The sequence below is a fragment of the Candoia aspera genome, chromosome 6, assembly GCF_035149785.1.
Source record: "Candoia aspera isolate rCanAsp1 chromosome 6, rCanAsp1.hap2, whole genome shotgun sequence".
Taxonomy (NCBI): Eukaryota; Metazoa; Chordata; class Lepidosauria; order Squamata; family Boidae; genus Candoia; species Candoia aspera.
Genome location: NC_086158.1, coordinates 41,596,167 through 41,617,615, shown reverse-complemented (window position 1 = coordinate 41,617,615; position 21,449 = coordinate 41,596,167). Strand labels below are relative to the sequence as shown.

Sequence of the window (21,449 nt, the reverse complement as noted above, 5' to 3'; positions counted from 1 at the left end):
CTGCACAGGCATATAGCTCATGAATCACCAAAGTTTCCTCTGCAGTCAAACACAAATTCTTCCAACTGTCACATATTATGAAGCAGGTAATGTCTACGGCACACAGTAATCCTCTTCTGCTCAGTTAAGTTCTGCAGTAACGTGTGCAACCTGTTTCACAACAGCTATTCTCTAAACTATTTTCACCCTCACTGATGCACTGGTTCACAGCCATGGAACAACCCCTTCCGAGAGAAAAGAGGGAGAGGAGGAGATGGTTATACAGCTAGCCTGGAATGTGACATCTAATTGAAGAAGAGAAATTAGCTTTACTTGGTAGTGTCAGGGTAGAACTGTCTTTACTTCAGGACAATGCTTTTTCTTGGCATAAGATCCGTAGGCAAGGATGCCCAGGAAGGCACTGCCAAATTATGTCAGAAACCGGGTAAGAACTCCTCCCATCCTGTAGCACTAAATAAACCTGCAGGCTGCAAAATAAGATCTCAAAATACCAAACTATTCAACTGCTCTTTTAAAAGTAGGAATTTTACTATTCCAAAAGGAGGAAACCATGGAGGCACAACACAAAAGGTTAACTTCAGGACTCAGACTTCCTGACCTAGAGGTTCTCAAGCCGTGATACATGACCCCTTGGGAAGCCGTGAACAGATGTGATGGAGGTTGCAAATTTGGGCGGACTTGAATAGGCAAACACAGTATTTAGTCATACTGTGAAAGATCAGACTTACCAAGACACGATCAAATGCAGAAGGGGTCCCACCACGCTGCACATGACCAAGCACAGTCACGCGAGTGTCAAAGCCAAGGCGTTTCACAACCAGCTGATTAAAAAGAGGGGAGGAAAGGATGATACTTTTTATATCTTGCATCCCCTACCAACACAATGCCCTTCCCCTAATAAAGTCAGAGACTTCAGTAGATCAAAAGTTTCTACAAGAGAATCTATATTAAAGCTGCCCAAGTTGAGTTTCTCAGGATAGATCAAAGGCTGAAAAAAATCCAAGAAACACAGTAATCTGTGCAAATATTTCTAGAATTTAAAAGACCCTCCCCCCCCAAGTTCTATTTTCAATATCTGTTTCTAACCTATTAATTTGTCTCTTACCTCCTTCACATAGTTAGAAGTGATGGATTTCCCATTCCTGTCTATGGCACCTTCAGCAATTATGATTATATTCAGTCGGGATCCTCTGCTTCGGGCCTGTCCAGATAAAAATATAAGAAACCTAACAGCTGATGGACTGGGCCAAAGCAAGAGACTCCAAGGCAAGAGACTTACACAGTCCTAATATTAACACTCCAGGGTTTTTAGTCACATAGAAATGTAGTCCCTACATATAGAGAAAAATGGAGACAAAGCTGACCACAGTTGAATGGTCCTGAATTTCTTATACCACAAACCTCGAATTTGGAAGATTTCATCTCTTGTCCTTCTTTCAACAATTTCATTTCTCTGTTGGCCAGCTTCTGTTAGCAGTAGTGGGGTGCACAGTATTCAAATCCAAGCAAGCAAGCAAGCTAGCTGACCTAGATTCTACCCAGGCAAATTCCTTACCTGTCAGCTGCTCCTTAAAAAAGTTACACTTTTTTCTAAGAGTGCCACAGTAAGCCATATTAGCTCAGGAAGTACATATCTGAGTTAAGGGAGTATTAAAAGCACCTAACATTCTGGAAAAATCTGGAATTCTGAGGAACATTAGAAGGTTCTGTTCCTCCTTCAGATCATGCCATACCTTTTCTGGACCATGCCATTTCAGGGACAGTTTGGCAGTTTCCAGAATTACTCCTCCACATGTTCAAGAGGTGCTCTGGCTCCCAAACAGGCTTATTACTTCTGGAAAATATTGTATGAGCCCTGGAATGGCATGATGTCAGAGGAATAGAATGTTACAGAGTACTACAGAACATTCCATTCTCAAATCTATGAGTTTTGCACACCCTTATAAATATAAGGTTTTTTTTAAAGCAAACTAGGGCGGATGTTTCCTGCTGTTTTTCAGCATACCTTTGCCTTTTTTTGAAAATATGCCCAAATTTTTACAGCCATGTCTTATTTTTATTTTCTAAAGAATCTCTCTGGGTCTCATGGGGCGGGGTGGGGGAGTCCACAGGAGCTTTTGGAAATGATGCTGAACACTGGTACTTTGCAATATGACAGCATCCATTTTTTATATAAAAACAATAATCTATTGTGATGGGAAGTCAGGGCCACCTTGGGGAACAGAGGGAAGAGATGCTGCCTAGGGAACAATCAAATAAAAAGAAAAGGAATCCGAGAGAGGGTAACAGTCTAAAGAAGAAACTTAGGAAAGACCTGCCCTGAATACTCAAGCAATAGATAAGGAGGGCAGGAGATTTGTACTTGCAAGATTGTTGCCAGTCCTTATAGGTAAACCAGACAGGAAACACAACTAGAGGAATTAATTCAACTTGATTGTAAGGCTACATTAACACAATCTTGCAAGTCTGAAAGTACAAATCTCCTGCCCTCCCTATTTACCACCTGAGTAGTTAGGGTGGGTCCTTTGTAAGTTTCTCCTTTAGACCGTTACCCTCTCTCGGACTCCCCTTCCTTTTATCTGATCGTTCCCTAGGCAGCAGCTCTTCCCTCTGTTCCCCAAGGTAGCCCTCACATTCCATCACATCCATCTTTTTTCAAAGCCGGGTTAAACAGGTTGCAAAATGGACACTTACGATGGTATCTGTAGGCAGACTGAATTCCACAAGCTCTGTCTAGTGTGAGCTAGGTTTATGTAGTTGAACATCAGACATTACTAGTTCTCACCTCACCAAGTCGTTCACACATAAAATCCTCCCAGCCATCCTCAGGGGGCGACTCAGGAATGAAAAGCCAGTCAGCCCCAGAAGCCAGTGCTGAAACTAATGCTAGGTATCTGGAAAAGGAGAAGAGCGTCATCTTGTGAATGGCAGCTCTGATGTCTATCAAAGTGAAAGAACTGGTCCTGAAGATTGAATGAGGTACACATAGCCTTTTTTTTTTTTAGATTAGCCCTCCCCAGCTAGGAAACTGTTGATTCTTTTCTCAGTTCAACAAACAAAGCAGAACTCTTACCCACAGTGCCTGCCCATCACTTCTAGCACAAATGTTCTCTGGTGACTGCAAAATAAGAGAGGAGTTATCACCCAGTGCTACTTGGATGAAGATATGAGTGCCTTACACTAATGAGGTGCTTTCATAATATGAAGAGAGGGGAAAAGGGAGAGAGGAAATTAAACAAAATAAAGCCTTCAAATTACAGAGAATAGTTAAGCAGCTTCATTAAAACTAGTCACACCTAGGTAAAAGGCTGCTGCTGTAGGGGGACATGAGGTTAATTGCAGATTGTCTCAAGCAAGTCTTATATATAGTGCATGGTTGTAACAACGATAGTGAAGAAAAGATATAGAAAATTTTGTGTTCACCTCTGGGCAGTCGTAGTGATGGCATCAATCACCTCCATGATGCGGTGCAAAGCAGAGTCAGTGCCAATGGTCATATCAGTGCCACAGAAGTCATTGTCAATGGAGCCCACGAGGCCCACAATATTTAAATGACGGTACGTCTGAGATATTTCCTCAGTGATCTTTCCTGGATGGAAAATGAATGAGAGATTGTAAGTCTTAAGAATATCTCAAATGAACTATTTCCAAACACATTTAGACAGAGTTTGTCCTACAGCAAACTACAAGGGAGCTATTTTAACTAGAATCAGGTAATTGTTAATTCTAAATATATATTCTAAAACCAGGATTTTCTTTTATTGTGTCTTAAACAGTATTCTGATAAATTGTTCACTATGGTCTTTGCCTTGATTAACAGCTTAGCTGCAGAATTATTTTTAAATGCATAAAATAATTAGAAAAGAAACAGGACAAATAGGTTATATGTATCATGAAAGCACTGATTTCACTAACTTGTGTTTCATGGGGTGCAGTTGACTATAAAAGAGATTCAAATAAAGGTGCAACAGTCTTAAAAGTGAGGAACTTTTTACAAAAGCAAACAATAAATCATAGGGTTGGAAGGGATTTTGGAGATCACCTGGCCAGTGCTCGAATCTAGAACCACAGAATTCCTAACAGATCATAAAGGAATTTAGAGTTAACTTTGGGAAAAGCCTGAAAGAGCTGCTAAGGAAGATAGGAAGGAACAATCCATTAAGGAAGGACTTGAAGAAGTGATTACAGTTTAGAGATTGAAGCAAGCATGGGAAAGAAACGCAAAATAATCCTGCCTTGATGCTGTTTGGTAAAAAAGGGCTTTTTGACCGGCTTTCAAGATTCTGTTATTTTACCCTACAACAAAAGTAGCATTCCTAGAATGTTTCTTGACTGGGCCTACCTTGAAGGGCTAACACAGATGGTCTTCTACCACTTCTGGTGGGAATATGGTGATCTGAACAACTGTGCTCGCGGGCTCCACGGGCAGAACTGACAACATGGCAGTTTTTTTGTGGGCTCAGGCAGGTTTTCCCTGAAGCCCTGGAGTGTTTCCATGGACAGAAATCACTCGGAATCATCCCATCTGTCCTCCAGAATGGCATCTTGCAGCCAGAGGATTGCAAACAGCATTTGCACTAATCTGGTAAGAGACGCCGGGAGGCTGGGACGTCACCATTTCCAAGCCACGCTGTAGCCTTAAAGGGACACTAAGATCAGCCACCCCATTTCTAATCACTCAATTTATTTATTTTTTTAAGTTTACGTACCCTAAGAGAGGCTTTCTACAGCAAGGAGAAGCAATCTGTCTTGGTGCTTATTATTTTTGGGATTTTTAATTTTTTAAAAAAATTTTTGGCTTGTTTCCCATCCAAATACTAGTAAGGATTGGGAATAAATAATTGCCTCCATGCTATTATTTCTGTACTGAATTTGAAGAATGTAATATTTTCCTACACGTTGAATCTGTTTTGAATCTTCAGCTTTCTGTTGCCACTTTCTCTGGGAGCTGCCTGTTAGCATACTTTCACTTGGGTCAACATCTTTCAGAAATTTTCTATTAACTCCTATTTTCGCTAGTCAAGTATCTAGGGGGCACCATAATCTACTGCCTGAAACATGGAGGATTTCAAGCAGACTTTCTCAGAGTTCTGTTGTGAGCTTAAACAGATTTTTAAACAGATTTTTTTCTATTCCTGCCAAGCTATTATGGAATATATTCGGGACATTGTGGAAAACATCAGCTTTAAAATGTGTCATCTGGTTGGGGATGTCATGGAAGAGGTTGAGGAGCTCAACAGCAATAGAAATGTTTCTACTGACAGCAAGATTGAGGCTTTTGCTGACAATGACAAAGATTATGGAACTGAAGGAATTAAAGGGACTGTTCGAATTGCAAACCATAAATGGAATTGTTTTCCTGATGGAAAGTTATGGGAAGGAAGAGGGCTTTTTCTATGGGAGGTTTTCTGCTGAGAAGTTGGGAGTTTTTAAGGGGGGGAATTGGTCTGTTTGATATTTTTATGAAAAATGCATTGTGTGCAATGCGGAGATATGTGAATGCTTTGGTATATTTTGAAGTCGGGTAAAGATTTACAGATGTTCATTTGGATTGCTTTTAAGGCTTGTTTGACTTCATACTCTTTTTTAATGACTTGGATTAAGATTAAGGTATAAACAATAAATGCTTGGTTTTAGGTTTAATAGAATTAAGATTGTTATAATTGCAGTATTAATTATAAGAGCAACATAAAATTTACATGTTTTTTAGTTTTTTAGTTTTATCTTTATTATAGTGGACAGAAATGTATAGAATAGTGGTAGGAAGGAAATAATTAAATAAATGTTTTTTTTGGGGGTGGGTGGAGTTGATTAGGAGGTTTATATATTTCTTTTTCTTTTAATATAAGGGGAAGGAGCAGTTGTATTTAATGATTTTTATAATGTGCTACTGGAATGATTTATAGAAATAATGTGATTTTGGTTTGATATAGAGTAAGGGATTGATTATGGAAATTACTGTATATTCTTGCTGCTAAAAGTTGGAAGTCACCTCTTTATGTAATCTTTAAAATTCTTTTTTCTTGTGTTTTCATACTTTTAGTTTTTTCATTTTTCTTTTTGCAGTTTTTTTTGCTTTTTTGTAATTTTTATCTTTGCTTTAAATCTAATAAAATTCTTATTAAAAAAAATAGAGTCTTCTAGCCTGTTTAAACATCCCCAGGGAAGGAGAATCTCCCACTTCATGACACAGTCTGTTTTATTGTTCAACAGCTACTACCATAGAAATGTTTTCCATATGTCCAATTGAATCTTATTCCTTATAACTGAAACCCACGGTTTCTTTCCATTGCAAAACCACCCTGAAAAATTCTGCCAATCTTCTTCATGACAGACCTCCAGATAATACAATGTCTCCCCACAGACTTTTCCAGGTTGAGCATATTTAACATGTCCCATCATTCATCATTTCTTTTTTCTTCCAGGTCTCTTGTCATCTTGGTTGTTCTTCTCTGGGGATACTCCAGTTGGTTACCACTCAAAATACTGTGGTCAGGACTGGGAGCACTCTGACCAAGGCAGAACAGAGAAGAATGACTCTTCTTGATCTTGACTCCAGAGTTCTGTTGATGCAGCTTAGGATTGCATATGTGCTTTTTTGTAGCTGCATCACACTGTTGGCTCATTCAACATGATCCAAGGCATCCACATCCAGATTTTATTTTTTATTTTTTGCATATGCTGCTGCCCAGTATGATTTTCCCCAACCCTGCAATCCCAAATTTATGTCTCTGTTTTTTCCCACTCAAACAGAAGACTTCGCATTGTCCTTGTTGAAGGTGAACTAAGGCTAGGAAGAGGAGACTGTGGAAATTAAATATTTAATACATAACAACTCTTCCAAAAAAGGTTTTTATTGGTACAGTTCTCAAAACACATATAGTACCAAGGACAATAAAAACAAGTGCTGCTGTTGTTACTGATACGTAATGTGGCTGCATGTAGGAAAGGTAGGTAACAGATTTTGCTTGCAACATTATTAATGATCCTATTCAAACTACTGAACCTTTCCTTCTTCTGCTTACTATAAATTCTTCCAACCAATTTTTATTCAGTTTCTATTCTATCTGGAATAGTTTTCTAGTTTTCTTCTCACAGCAAATGTTTTTAGCAGCTACTGAATATGTTCAATCCTCATGGATGGAAAGATTATGTGTGTCCATGTGCATATGTATGGGGGTAGAGGGGTTTATGAAAACTTTCATGCTCTCTGGTTTTAAAGGAGCAATATAAATTGAATAAATAAGTATGTTGATACTACCTTTCATCCTTTGAGGCATAGTTTGGTTCTAGTCTGCTGGCTGTCAGCATCCAAGTTCACTTTTAGAGAGAATAACATGAAATGCAGGTAGTGGTCTAGCACTGGTACCAGGAGGTGAGAGCAGGTTTGCACCTACCTTCTTTGACCAGTTCCTCCAAAAGACCACCCCACTCTGTGCGGAAAATATTTGCACCAGTCAGGCTGCCATCCCCTCCAATGACACACAAGTTGGTGATGCCATGCTGTACCAGGTTGTAGGCAGCCCGGAGGCGGCCCTCTCGTGTGGTGAAAGCTTTGCAGCGGGCACTGCCTATGATGGTGCCACCCTATAAACAGAAAGGAAAGCCTTATGATAAATAAGAAATTGGATGACTCCAGAAATTAATAGGAAAAAATGGTCTTTGAAAGTATATGAGTTCCAATGGAAAACTGATATAGGCATTTTCTAAAAGGGGACATAGGAGAAATAAAAAGGCTTTGTAGCTCTGTTAAACAGACCTAGGTTAGTATATGCTCTTGCTTCAGAAGGCACAAACTAAGAAGTTATAAGAATACATACATTTTCTCAATTTTCTATTTTCTACATTGTGAAAATTGCCAGGAGCAGTGAAAATGTGCAATCTCTCACAAGATACTATTTTGACACACCAATACATTGCAGAGCTGACTGGAAAATATGCTACATTCTTGAGGAAGTTATTTGTTTCTCTGTTAGATCTCAAGCATGATAAGAGGAAGTTCTAAGGATTACTATGGTGATATGTGCCACTGAGCAACATCAGCCTTGGTAGCCCTGGACAGTGAAACTAGGAACCGAGGGTTTGTTATGTTAACATTTGACCTTTTCTGTTCTGCCCATTAGAAACACCTCTTAGTTAACCCAATCTTTTGTTGCTCTGCTCAAAGAACTTCTTAGCAGGTTCTGCTGTGCCTGGTATTGTGAACAGGACTGTAATAGAAGAACCATCTTCTGAACACCTGTCCCTTCAGCACAGGAAAAGACAACTGTTTTGAGGGTTAGCATAATAAATCTACATCCCTTGACTTAAAGCTTTGGACTAGTATTTATAACACAAATAGGCCAAAACCACAAAAATTATGGATTTAAGTTGTTACAATACTGGTAATCTGAAGAGAAATATGCTGAGAAGGTCAGTAGTGGAGGAGCATGCTGCTAGAAAGGTTACTGTTTTTTAAATAATTAAATTGGACTGCTGCAAAACCCAGTTAAAGGGGCGCAAAGCAATCCAAAAAACTGGCACAACTGTTATATGTCCTCTTTAGAGAACATTTTGGGATAATCTATATGGCACATAAAAGAAAACACGGCATAGACATACCAGCCTTGCTCAAGCCTGTATTTATTACTAGCAGAAGCTGCATCAACAGCAGACAAAGAAGGAACCATCCTATAGAGACATGCAACACCAGAATGTTACCTGACAGAAAGGAAACACACCAGTCAAACTGGGAAAGGCTCTAAGAAGAAGGGAAAAAAACAACACTTTTGTAAGTGAGCTGAGTGGGTCTACTTCAGAGACGTTCTGACAGTCAGATCCATCTAATAAGCAATTCTAGCATAATACAACCCTTACTTCCTATAGCTCTAGTTAATAGTTTTTAATAAAAAGAGCAATCCCACAATGTTCACCAAAGGCAAGCCTTTCCATCTTTCAACGATGGAACACAAATTGAGGACTATGTTACCAGAACAACAATTTCTAAATTGACCTTCTTTAGAAGTATTGAGACTGCAATTCCAAGAATTCCCAGTGATCCTGGCTGAATGCCAGTCTCACTGGAAGCTGTTGTCCCAACATATCTGGAGGGTATTGGATGGATTTGGGAAAGCTGAGCTAGGACAAAGACACTGATTTGGTTACTAGGGTGAGGGCATGGGTTATTAACCAGCACTATTAAACACCTATGTTAAGTGTGTGGCGGGGGGGGGTGTCCAATAAAAAAAATTGTAAGACCTGTTATAAAACTTCCTTGCTGAATCTGAAAAAAAAGTGAAAAGCCAATGTAGCAGCAGTTTGAAAAATTGAGGAATTGAATCATAGAACAATTTAGAGTACATGAGAAATCATTTCTTATCATTTAGGGTTGCTTGAAGGGATAGATCAAGAACATTATTATCCTCTCTACCTAATATAATTGCTCTTGCTATGCAACAAGCCGAACCTTTCCCAAAAGTGGGACAAAAGGGAAATCATAAAGAGGAAAATAAACAAATAAACATGCAAGAGAGTCAGAAGAATCACACAGGTTGCTCTGAAAGCTGGACGAGGAGGAGCTATGTATCACATCTGTTCAGGAGATCTGGATTGGTGGGATATATGAGGCAGAAAAGACTGGAAACCAACCAATTAGGAAATTTATCTGACTGGATTCCTTCCTTCCATCCCAATGGAAGACACTGCTAATCTCCCTAGGAAAATAATCTTTCCTACACAAGCTGCAGCAAAGTTTACATGAAGAATTTCATTCAGGAAGGAGCCCTGCTGGACTCAGTTCATTACCAGGATCTTCCCAGATAGCAAGGCTGGACAAGCTCTCTACCTGAGTTCTTGAAGAACTTCTATTACCTTGGACAGACATTATTAGTCTAGAATTATTTTATTCAACAGCCATGGTCACATATAGCAGTAAATTAAGGATCCTAACTTAGTAAGGCATAATAAGAACAGGTGGCATATCAGTGTCTGCAGTCCCTTTGCTCCTTAGTCTTTTGTCTGCAAGAATAAACAGATGAAAAATGAGATAGTTTTCCATTACATCAGAATCATAGATCCTGGGAAAGGAGGTTGTCTGTATAAATCAGGATTGTAAACCAGCTTTAAGCCAGTGTTTGTTGTTGGCTTATAACTCCTGTCTTTTTGGGTTGAATAATCCATTAATTCCCTACTTCACGTTTAACACAAAGCTGGGTTCTTCTTTGTTTACCTGATCTTGTGAATGGATGAATGAATAAAAGGACTGTGTGCACCAGTATCCTACTTAGTCACACCATGTTAATCAAGCCATGATTCCTGGTTCACAATTATGGGCATTGCTAGCTAATATAAGGTAGTTATCTCTTGCCATCCTGAAGCACAAGAGTCACAATATTCCAATGCTTAGCAGCATATAAGATTTTACTACTCCGCAATTTAATAGGCTGAGCCATATCTGTTTATCCTGTACTGAATTTATGTAAAGTACTGTAGACTTTTCCTTGAATAGATTCTTATTTCTTCCCAATAACATGGAAACTTTAAGACGAAAAGTGACTCATGTCTTATTCAGTAAAATTTGACGGTACCACTGCTATTAATAGAAGACAAAAGAAGGCATGAGAGCTGAGGCAGCTCATAGTGATCTGACTGATAAGCACTGACTGATAAGCACAGCACATAGGCAGACTGTGTTCTAGTACAGTATCTAATTTCAGTTCTTCCTGAAAATGGGAATCAATCATCACCCAAATTCAGAAACTTACATTTAATCCAAATTGCTCAGAGAGTTAAGTCAAAGTTCTGTGCCATGGAAGGCTTATGTAGCACAACAGAAATGAACATAAGACCTGTCTAGTTACAGAGTAAGAAGTCAGGAAAGATTAGCCTTACCAACTGAATGATATTGGACACACTAAGCCAGTTTGCTTGCGTGATATTTTCTCCTCCTTCCACTAGTCCCTCGTAACCCTGAGAAGAAAAAAGAATGTGATGCAAAAACACCACTACTGTACTACCAAGAAAATTTACAACTTTATTAAAGTTAATTTGCAGCATAGGGAATTATCTTGAAATATACCCCAATGTCCCTGGTCTTACCCTCTTGTTCAAATTTACTGCAGATGGCTACAAGAAGCAAAATGTAAAGCAGGACACATCACTAACTTGCTCCACATGCATTCCATCTAACTGCTCTTCATAAAATCACAATCATGCCAAAGATTGACAAATAGGGGAAAAGGCTTAAATTAAAAATGTTATAAAAGAATGTAATAACACATATTATCAAGAAAAATATCCAATATGATATAGCAAAGTTGGCCCAATGTAGCAATACAGCACCTTAACTGTTGGAAGCAAATGTTTCCACAATACTACAATTGAATTTCTTGTGAGGCTAGCTGAACTGTAAAAACAGTCATGGAAAAAAAAAAATAGTCCGGAAATACAAACAGCTCAGCAAACAAGTAGCCTATTATCAGAAACAGGGAATCTGTGCCCCAGCGGACATATTGTTTGGATCTGATGGGAATTTAAACTGAAATCCAGCAGTATTAAACTGAACTTAGTTTGAGTCCCGCTTCTGCCAAAACTGCCTTAATATTTTATACTAAAAGCAGAACGTATTCTGCATTTACAGTTAGCTGTTATCAAAAGGCTAAAAACATTCTTTCCTATTTAACTTGTCAGTGATATTCCTCAAACTTTTCTTAACTCTCTTAAAATTTTCCTAAGCTTCCTAAGATTATACTATAGGTCTGTATTAATTGTTCAATTTCTGCAGCATTGTAAAAATATTCACACCCTTACAGTTTCCCAGAAGCCTGCAGCAATCTAAAAGGACTATTTCTATAAACACATGCACAACAGAGGAAGAAAACATTCTGATGATGAATAAAAAATGTGAACCTCATAGATCAGGAACACTTTAGCTCCAATATATATTCCCATGCGAGTTACAGCTCGAACAGCAGCATTCATACCTGGAAACATGGAACACAAGTAAATTATGGCCCAGGTTTCAGACAAACTGGTGCAGTATTCTGCACTATAGCTAAATTTGGAAAAAACAGCCATCCCAAAACTAGCATGCTCCAAATGTGTTGCAGTTAGAATTTCCAGAAATAAGCTCAAGACACTAGAAGACGGTAAGTTGGGGAAGGTTAGCACATAACAATACTGTAAAAACATTCCTACTCATTTTTTGCTAGATAATGCATAGGGAATTTGCAGTTCGTTGTAGCTGAACAGAGGCAGTGTACAAACTTCAACATAAGCAAGGAATAAATATCACTGAATACCCTCGCACTTCTGAATAAGCAGTGAAAGGGTTGCCTTCTTATGTGTGTACAGAATAGCACTTGTATTGTCTTACCTCAGTAATGAGTAAAAATTCCTTGGGAAGAAAACTTTATGCACCCAAAAATGAAGTAAAAAATATAGTGGGGAAAAGAATAAAACAGTATACATGAAATCCCACAGAAACTGCACAGCATGAGATCCTTATGAGTAAAATACTTGCTTGATTGTTAATCATGTAGGTATGGTTTTATTTATGTTTAGCTGCTAAAAGAAAATGCCAAAAACTGTTGCCTATTTCTTCCACTTCAGAGAAGAGAAAATAAACCCTAAAAGAAACTCACAAAAAAAGAATTAAAAGTTCAGAGAAAGAGATCCAACTTTCATTTAAAAATAAATAAATCTGTCATTGCTAACAGAGCAAGTTTTTCCTCTCATCCATTACATCTGCAGAAATTTCTTAACTGGAACGAAAGCAACAATATTCAGAATAGGTGGCAAAGATATAATGATGAAAAGGATACCATTTGCAACTCAGATACCATTAATATTGGACCCAGCCGTGATGTAAGTGAAATTGAGATGCATAATATCAAAGAACATCACATGCTATTTCTTAATTCATCTGCATAACAGTGAAATTTGCTGTCTATATATTACCGTTCATTAAGACTATCAGATTTGGGCTGCAAAAATCTAGACCACCACTACTGGCAGCAAAGACTTTAGGGTTCTCTGTATCTCTTTGCTGTCATATCATCTGGATATTTTTAATCCAGATCTGGTAGCTCTACTTTCATAAGAGCTCCAAGTGCATCAAATTTATTATTAGAAAAAGTTTAGCTTTTCAAGGAAGGCTCTTACTACCTCTATAATGCAAATTAGAAATGTTGGGTAGGGCTAATGTAAGAAGGAATGGCTTAAAGTTATCTGATGAATAAGTGGCTGTGATTTGTGAATTTTTGGTTTATTACATTATGTAATTAAAAAAAAATTGGTATTGTCTCAATTTCTGACACCGGTATCACACAATTCAGTTCCACTGATTAGGCTTTATCCTGAGAACTCTTGCCCTTTCCACTCTATAATGCCCTTTACACATACACACAGTGTGGCAGCTTGAACCGCTGCAGATTCTCAGGAGTCTCCAAACCCCCCTCCCCTCCCTGTAGCTCTGAAAGAGTCTGAACTTCCTGAAATGGAATTTCCTCACATTCACTACACTCTCATTTATCTGAGAAGGAAAGGCTTATTAGAAAGCAGGGAATTTAAATGGGTAAGTCTTCTAAAAGGACCATTTTCCTTAATAAAACAATGAGGCACGTTCCTGCAGGATGTAGACGGTTCCTTTTATATACATTTCGCTGATTCTTACTTGACCTTGACTGAAAGAATCTAAGTCTCTTTCTCTCATCAAGAGATATAGTGAAAGATACAGTTATATGAACCAGGGAAGTAGAAGGGAAATAGAGCAGGAATGGGATAGTATAAGGATAGCGTACATACTTTCCATCTCAGAAACATTAATCTCAGTATTCTGCTTTGTTCACCTCCTCCTCTATATTTTTTAAAAAGATGTTCTTTTTTGGTTTCCAACTCCCTCTGCTTTCTATAATTCATATCCTGCTTTTTTTTATCTCCATCTTGTTCTTTCTTTCTTTCTTTCATTTCTCAACAAGTGACTCTACCACTTGGGACAGATTTCCCCAATCTGAGATCTCCCAGAAGAGATTTTCTGCAAATTATAGTTAAACACATTTGAAGGGCACCAGATTGGAGAAGGCTACAGCAACATAAATTAGCAAAGGGATCTAGATGACAGCAGAGGGGTACATGATAAGGGGGAAAAAAGGAGTACAAGGCTTATTTTGGCATTCCTCAGTGAGATGTGATTCCCCTGATACATACTTCTGTTCTTCAAAAAGACACAAGTTACTTAAAACGGACTGTCACTTTTCTCCATGCTGTTTGAGTGGACTGTTTGTTTACTTGTGTTTTTACTTGTACTTTAAACACCCTTCCAAGAAGCTGTAAAAGCAGCTGTTCAGTTTTTAAATATTTTTGTTTAAATGCAAAGGCTTTGAGAATGCAGTCTTCTCAAGGTGGTTCACAAGAAAAATGCAATTCAATAAATATCAATATCCTGCTGTTGACACAGCAGCAAAGCTTGTACACAAGCAAATCACTTACTGTTGTTATGGCCTTTTGAGTCAATCTTGACTCCTGGCGACTACGTAGGTAGGTCCATGAAGTTTTCTTAGCAATATTTTTGGAAGTGGTTTGCTGCTATTTTCTTCTAGGATAGTTTTCAATTTCCTAGTCTAGGGCTAAGAAAGAGTGACTGGCCCAAAGTCACCTCATAGGCTTCAGAATTCAGGTCCCCCATGGTAATCTAGCACTATTAACTACTATATTATAGGCTAGATGGGATTTTCACTGCAAGGGATTTTTCTATATGCAGAAGAGACAATTTATCTCTTTTCAGTGAAAACAAAGTCATCATATTCTAACTGTATGTGGAAAACCATCTGATTATTCTATATAGGTGGGTAATAAGTCCACTGCTTTACAACCAATCCTCTTTGACACCACAGTAACTTTAGCAGATTCATCCAACAGCAATGATAGGAAATTCTATTTGAGATACAGGTACAAATTGCTTTCTTGTCTTTGATCCCTGTGCCAGTGCCCTTAGGTTAACATTCTTACGTTCTCTGTGTAATGTAACAAATAGCATTTCTTGGCCGGTGAACCATGTAAGACTGAGTTTTATGAATGGAATAAATCCTAGATATCTAACTAACCTGTCACACTGAGCCATATCTTGTTACATTGTTAAGTGTGATCTCAAAATAGTAAGCAAACATAAAGTAGTATTACTAAAAAGTATGCTACTTACATAGCTGTCGTAAGGACTGCCTTCGATTCTCCCACATATTACATTTTAATGTGAGATTATACCATGAGATTTTTTTCTCTTCTAGTTTTTCTTCTACAATGAGAATTAACTACTTAGAAGGTCTTAGGTTTTACACAAAGCTATAACAAATCAGTTCAGTTTTAGAGAAAAGAATGGTTGAGTACAGTACAAGTATTATGTAGGCCAAGGTTTGTTTAACAATGGTATGTGGAAAAACAGTACTTTTGTTTCAACAGTTTTAAATTACTACTGTAGTTAATTTTTTTGAATTTTACTGTAAGCCACTTGAGGTATTTAATGAAGTGCAGAAGGAAGGGAGGGAGGGAGGAAATAGAGACAACACCCATTACCATCTACAAAGCATTTGAGCCATCACATCTAAAAGACATCAGGAAAAGATTCCTCTAAAAGATTTACCAAAGTTTCGGAATGTGAGTCAAGATCTCTTTTGTTTCTTTTGGCCAAACCATCTTTCTTATCCTCTGCATGAATCTCAGAAGCCAACTGAAGCCAAAGAGAAAGAAAAAAATAACTTCTTGGCCCAGGCCCTAAGTAGGTCACATACCAGCTTCAACTATAGCAGATTAGGCCAAAACAGTTACAGCATTTCTCACAGAGCTAAAATAACAATTAAAGCTAAATTATAGAATTCCCTAACACCCCAAATCATAAAATAAATGAAGCCAACGTAGTCTGGCTATTTTATGAAGCCAACGTAGTCTCCTATTTTATATAGTAGTTTAATTATCTATTTTTTCTCATTCGAGACTCCTCCAAAGAGTGGTGTGATTAGACATTTACTGGAGCTAAGACTGGCAAAGACATGGTCAGATATTTTTCAGAGATGCTGTAGTTGTGTCCTACACTAAGCAATTCTATAAACCACTGCTTCGAAGTGCCATCATTCTCATTCTGCCTGAACACATTAAATAATGCTCAGTTTGCATGTCAACATTCTGGATTAAGATGTTAATGCTTTGTCCAACAATAAGCAAAATCCTAATCATTCTAATAGCACACACTACAGTTACATCACTAAGCACAGTCCAGGTTATCATTTCTAATTATCATAAAGTCATCCCCTTACTGAGCTATCCTGTTCAACACTTCCCAAGTTTAAACTGTATATACCTACTCTAGGACAGAATTAGGACTCTGTTGGCTCACTGTCCACCCTGCTACCAGATTCCCTGCCTTAAGCTGGCAAGGCAGCCTTGAAAGTGGTCTTATCTTATCTCAAAATGATGATGCTGGGGATATTCAACAGTGGTCCAGGGGGAAACCCTTTTAGCAGGAGAAGCTCCTGGATTTCATGGCCTCCATGGCTCTGCATTAGTCAACATCTAAACACACAGATAAGCTTACTCTCAATTTATTTTTGATGGAAACACTCTGTCATGGAACAATATAATTAGCTTAACTGTGAATCTGAACTTCTAACAAAAATGAAGAAATCTGTTCAGATGGTCCTGCCACAACACTTAGATGGTACTAAGTACTCTGGAAGATTTTCTAGTTACTTTACCTGGTGATTCTGTAAAATCCTTGGTTGGCCTGTGGAACTGAAATGACCCAGATTGTAAAAAGAATTATTCTTGAGCACTCTTCTACTATGTACAGCTGAAGTTCCTTGATTCCCTAAACATTTTCATTAGACAGCTGGAGCATTCATGAAGAAAAACTAGCAGAACACAGCCAAGAGCCTCTTTTAAGGTTTATTCACTGATTCTCAGTGAAGTATACAGTCTTCACTTCCACCATTACCTACACAGTGAGTTATACTGAGTTGGAAAGGACTGATGGCATTTGGGATCAGAGTAGAGAAGAAGAGTTTTCAACACTACTGTTACAATTGTACTAAATATTTTGCTGATATAAATTGCTTGGTTCTGTTGTGATTTCAAACTCTGCTGAGAACAGGCTCAAGAAGAAGATAGCTATTTGTCCACTTTTGATTATCTTTACCTTCTTCATTCTAAACATGGAGGGCCAACCATTTATTTAGTGGAATTTGGCCCATCTTATTTAACAAACATAGAATAGCCAGCTGAATGAGAGAAACAGAAAACTCTTCCTTGAGGAAAGCCTATGTTTCCTCTGAAATACTGTAAGACTACTGGATTCCACCATCCTACATAACTAACAAACACCCCAATATTTCTCTTCCATGCAAGGACCTCACCCTTTCAATATAGTTTTAGGCCAGTGTCTGGTTCAGAAACCCCTGTATATGTCCCACAATGAATATCAGGTATGTTAGTGGATAGACAGGACAAAAATTTCTCTACAGTGGTCAATCACTTGTGGAACCCTCACATAAGAGAATTAGGCAACTCCATTATTTGTTTCATTTTAAGTAGGCTGTTGTCTTTGTTCTACTTAGCACTGTGTTTGATTTAAAAGGTAGCCATGTCTGCTGATTATATTATATTTAAACTATAACTCACCCAGGGTCTACTTCTGGGCTGAAATTTCAAAAAATGAATAAATAAAACAACCAAACAATAAAAGAAAAGTATAGAATGGGAGTAGAAGATGATTTGGAAGAGACTTTACATTATTATCTCCTCAGGGATCTGCCACAAACCCCAGTGGAATAGACAGAATTGCAAACGTAATTCATAATCAAAACACACATTGTTTGAAAGGGTAACATATAATATTTTATAACATATAAATAAAAGATAGTGCAACCCATGGCATACAATTATATCCTTGACTGATTTAAGTTAAGAGACTTCCTCTCAAGTAGATTGCTGTTTCCAGCTCAACAGCTGATTGTTCTTAACACTAGAACATTTCCATGTAATACGGAAAAAATGTCAACAACAGAGATTAGGAAGCATGTCATACAAAGGGAAAGGGAGAATATAGGGGAATAAGGGGACTTCACCCAACAATAATTCTGATTGTCCCAACTCCCTGAGATATTACATTTACTCCACTGCTAAAAGAAGGATATTGCTTCAAAGGTTTTCCCTACCCCCAGGCCAGTTTCCACCTATTTATCCTGAGGGAAGAAGCCTTGAGGAGGGAGGAACCAAGGGAGGCAATGATTACTAAAGAAGACTGCTCAGCTGGATTCTTTTCAATGTCTTCTCTTCTCCGTCACTGACTGACCTATGGGAAGAATCCTAGAAGTTTTTTTTTACTGATTTTAAAATAATATTTACTGTGTTTAATTTACAATTACAGTAAAACTTCAATTTTACTCAGTTTAGTGACCTTTGGATAGAATGGACAAAGTTGTAGTTTGGACTTCATCCCAAATAATTGGACAAAGTGTTGCTTCTAAAGCAGCCCAGCTGATTGATGTGAATTATATCAGTTGCATAATTGCATACATGTTGAAAAACTTTAGATAGAATTTATCAATTGCAATATATATATATATATATATATATATATATATATATATATATATGTTATGTAATATATGAATTTATGCAAATAACAAATTAATTACAGACATTTGGCTTCAAAGGACACCCTTTCCCCAGTTAGTCTACAAAACTGAGATTTTACATTGTTTATATAGCCTGTATGCCACTTTGGCTTGTTATCCTGAAATAATAAACAAATAAAAAAGATTAAGCTGCTATAATTCATAGCACAGTATTTTGCAGGCAACATCTGTTGTAACATTTTTCATTCTAAATTAGACAAATTGTTTCATTATAAATGAGGACATTACATAGTAGAAAACAAGGGCAAAATGAAGGCAGTGTAAGGGCAACAGCTGTCCTAAAATAAATCACACACATAAAGTATGCGTACCCATCACATTCCATTTTTCTAGGACTCATTTGAGAAAAACACAAGATTCAGGAATGAAAGTTTGTTACAACTAACCTGATTCTGTCATTTACTGTAGATTACAATGTTTCTTTCAATTTTTTATATTCCACTGTTGATTTAAACTATCTTACTGCTGATATGCTTGAAAAGATAAAGTTGGATATTTAGAAAGGGGTTAGGTTCATTTTTAAAATACAGTAAAAGTTTTGTATTAAAAGTTCTATAACAAAACATGTATCATTAAGCAACATTGTATTATCCAACTAATAGCCAGCATTCCAGCTGAGTATGCAGTATTATTTTCAATTTTCCTTGACCTGTGTGAGTTTGTAAGTCATAACAAGTACAGTATTTTAAATTAACCATTTGAGTCTGTTACAAGCAAAAGAGTAATAATATTTTTTGAAATTATATTTCCTTCCCTACCCACCCCAAGATAATTAAATAGTATCTAACTTCTTTATTTTTAAAATGGAAAAATTTCATGCTATCAAGATGAAATTTATTACAGGCATACAACTACGTCACATAGATTCTTCATTATGTATTCAACGTAGATTCAAAGGCAGTTTGTCCCTTGAAGGACTAAGGGTATTAGTAATAATACCCTGGAAATAATAGCTATTTGTCTATTTCTAATCAATTTCTGTAACAGTAATGGGAGGACTGCTAAATATAATATAGGACATGACCCTGTCAAGTTTATAAGGAGAAAAAAATCATTAGTCAATACAGCCAATGAACACAAATGCAGCTTTAAAGTGCATACAACCAGCTTTAACAATTAACCATCAGCCTAAGTTGTTTAAGATATTCAGACAGGAAAAGATCCAAGGCCCCTAAATCATGTTACAGGTCAAATGCAGTCATGAAAGGACTCGCACTGACACATCCCAGTTGTCTAATGACTAGGCTTGCTTCAAGAAAAGCTCCTTGTATCAATTAAGAGTTTGCAATATATTTCAGAAATTAGCACACAAAACTTATATACATCACTGTACAATAAGCCATTTTCCAATTCTGGAAGCAAAAGAAGCAGGTGGCCCTATTGCTGATTCTCCTCTCAAATCCTATGCCTAATATACAAGCAAATGATGCCACTTTGTATTTAATATTCAAAATACTCTGCATGAACGTTCCTTGTAACCAGATTATGTTAGGGCTGCATTATTAAGCAGACACGGGGGAGGGGGGGATGAAGAATGACAAAAATTTAATGGATCCATGTTTTGGTTCAAGTGCAATGCAGTGATACGAGATCTGGGGTTGCAAAAATCCAGATGACCACTAATAGCGGAAGAGAGTCATCTACATCTCTTTGCTATCCAGTCCTCATCTGAATTTTTGCAGTCCAGTTCTGGAAGCCCTAAAAATGTGGAAGTGGAATAGGAAAATTTCATTGGCTCATCATGGAGGAAATTCCCTCCCCTTCTGCGAATGTGCAGAGGCTGCTTGCGTCAAATGAGCACACTCGTCACAGACTCGAGGATACTCCTGTCACATAGTCTATTCCAAAGGTGACCCTCTTAGCCCGTCAGGTCTGAATAATGCACCGCTAGCCTCCGCCCCAAGCACGATGAGAACAGTCGCGGCAGAGAGCAGCGCCCTCCGCCAACCCCCGAGGCGCCCTTTTGCGGCACCTCGTAAAACCAGGCTTTGGAAGGAAGGCGGGGCAGGAGCTCCCTGGTGAAGGACGGTTTCTGGGACGAGCCCTCAAGCGCGGGCTTGCTTAGGGTTTTCGATCGGGCTCTCCGGTATCGATTACAAAGATCGTTCTCCGCTTAACCTCCGTAGCGTAGGGGTTCCACTGCTCAACCTAGCCGGCAGCCTCGCTCCTGCTCAGTTCTTAGTCGTGCGCATTTGCACGTTCCATGTGGCAGCACGTGAGATCGCACGCCCCCACCTGGCGTTTTTGAGCCGGCTCGACTGAAGGGAAGCAGGGGGCTGGTGGGGTGGTGGGGTGGTCCTCTTTTTCACTGACCTTGTGCGTCGCCGCCGCTGGTGAGCACAGCTAACGCCAGACCGGCGCCCGCCATGCGTAGCTTCTCTAGGTCCAGCCCCGTCGAGCTTAGATCGGTTCCCGCCATTTCCGCAGCCGTATCCGGGGTGCAAAAATCTAAAGTAAATCACGAGCAACAACAGCAATATCAGGATCCCGGCTTCTGGAGGCCCCGCCTCTCGGCTGCTCTTGGCCGCTGGCTCCGTCTTGGGGGAGGGGCTACCTGGCCAGCGCAGGCGCTGTGGAGGCAACGTCACCACTGTCAATTTCTCTGCGCTAGGTGTTGCTTTGACTTGACTGCTACCGGGATTTGCCCCTAAGGGACTTAATTTAGGTGCGATGGACAGACTTGGAATCTCTATTTCTTCCAAGGATGGCCCTATAAATGCCTTCGATTGTCCACCCACCATAATGGCTGCTTTCCACTTCTTTCCTTAACCCAGCCCGATACATTTT

At 38.5% G+C, this 21,449-nt stretch overlaps 1 protein-coding gene across 2 annotated transcripts in view; it reads right to left on the bottom strand.

The window, feature by feature from the left end:
• The window catches only part of PFKL (phosphofructokinase, liver type), a 45,339-nt gene extending 24,163 nt beyond the window's left edge, over positions 1-21,176 (bottom strand). Inside the window, exons 1-9 of one of the 2 annotated variants that reach the window (XM_063306829.1) lie at positions 20,976-21,176; positions 11,887-11,960; positions 10,870-10,947; positions 7,398-7,587; positions 3,424-3,589; positions 3,074-3,118; positions 2,786-2,963; positions 1,106-1,201; positions 729-821 (exon numbers count right to left, since the gene is read on the bottom strand). In XM_063306829.1, the coding sequence (XP_063162899.1) occupies positions 729-821; positions 1,106-1,201; positions 2,786-2,963; positions 3,074-3,118; positions 3,424-3,589; positions 7,398-7,587; positions 10,870-10,947; positions 11,887-11,960; positions 20,976-21,081 (1,026 nt within the window). In that variant the 5' untranslated portion in view covers positions 21,082-21,176. The remainder of the gene's footprint in view (positions 1-728; positions 822-1,105; positions 1,202-2,785; positions 2,964-3,073; positions 3,119-3,423; positions 3,590-7,397; positions 7,588-10,869; positions 10,948-11,886; positions 11,961-20,975) is intronic. The other variant, XM_063306830.1, reaches the window with a different exon arrangement.
• Positions 21,177-21,449: the final 273 nt, after the last annotated feature.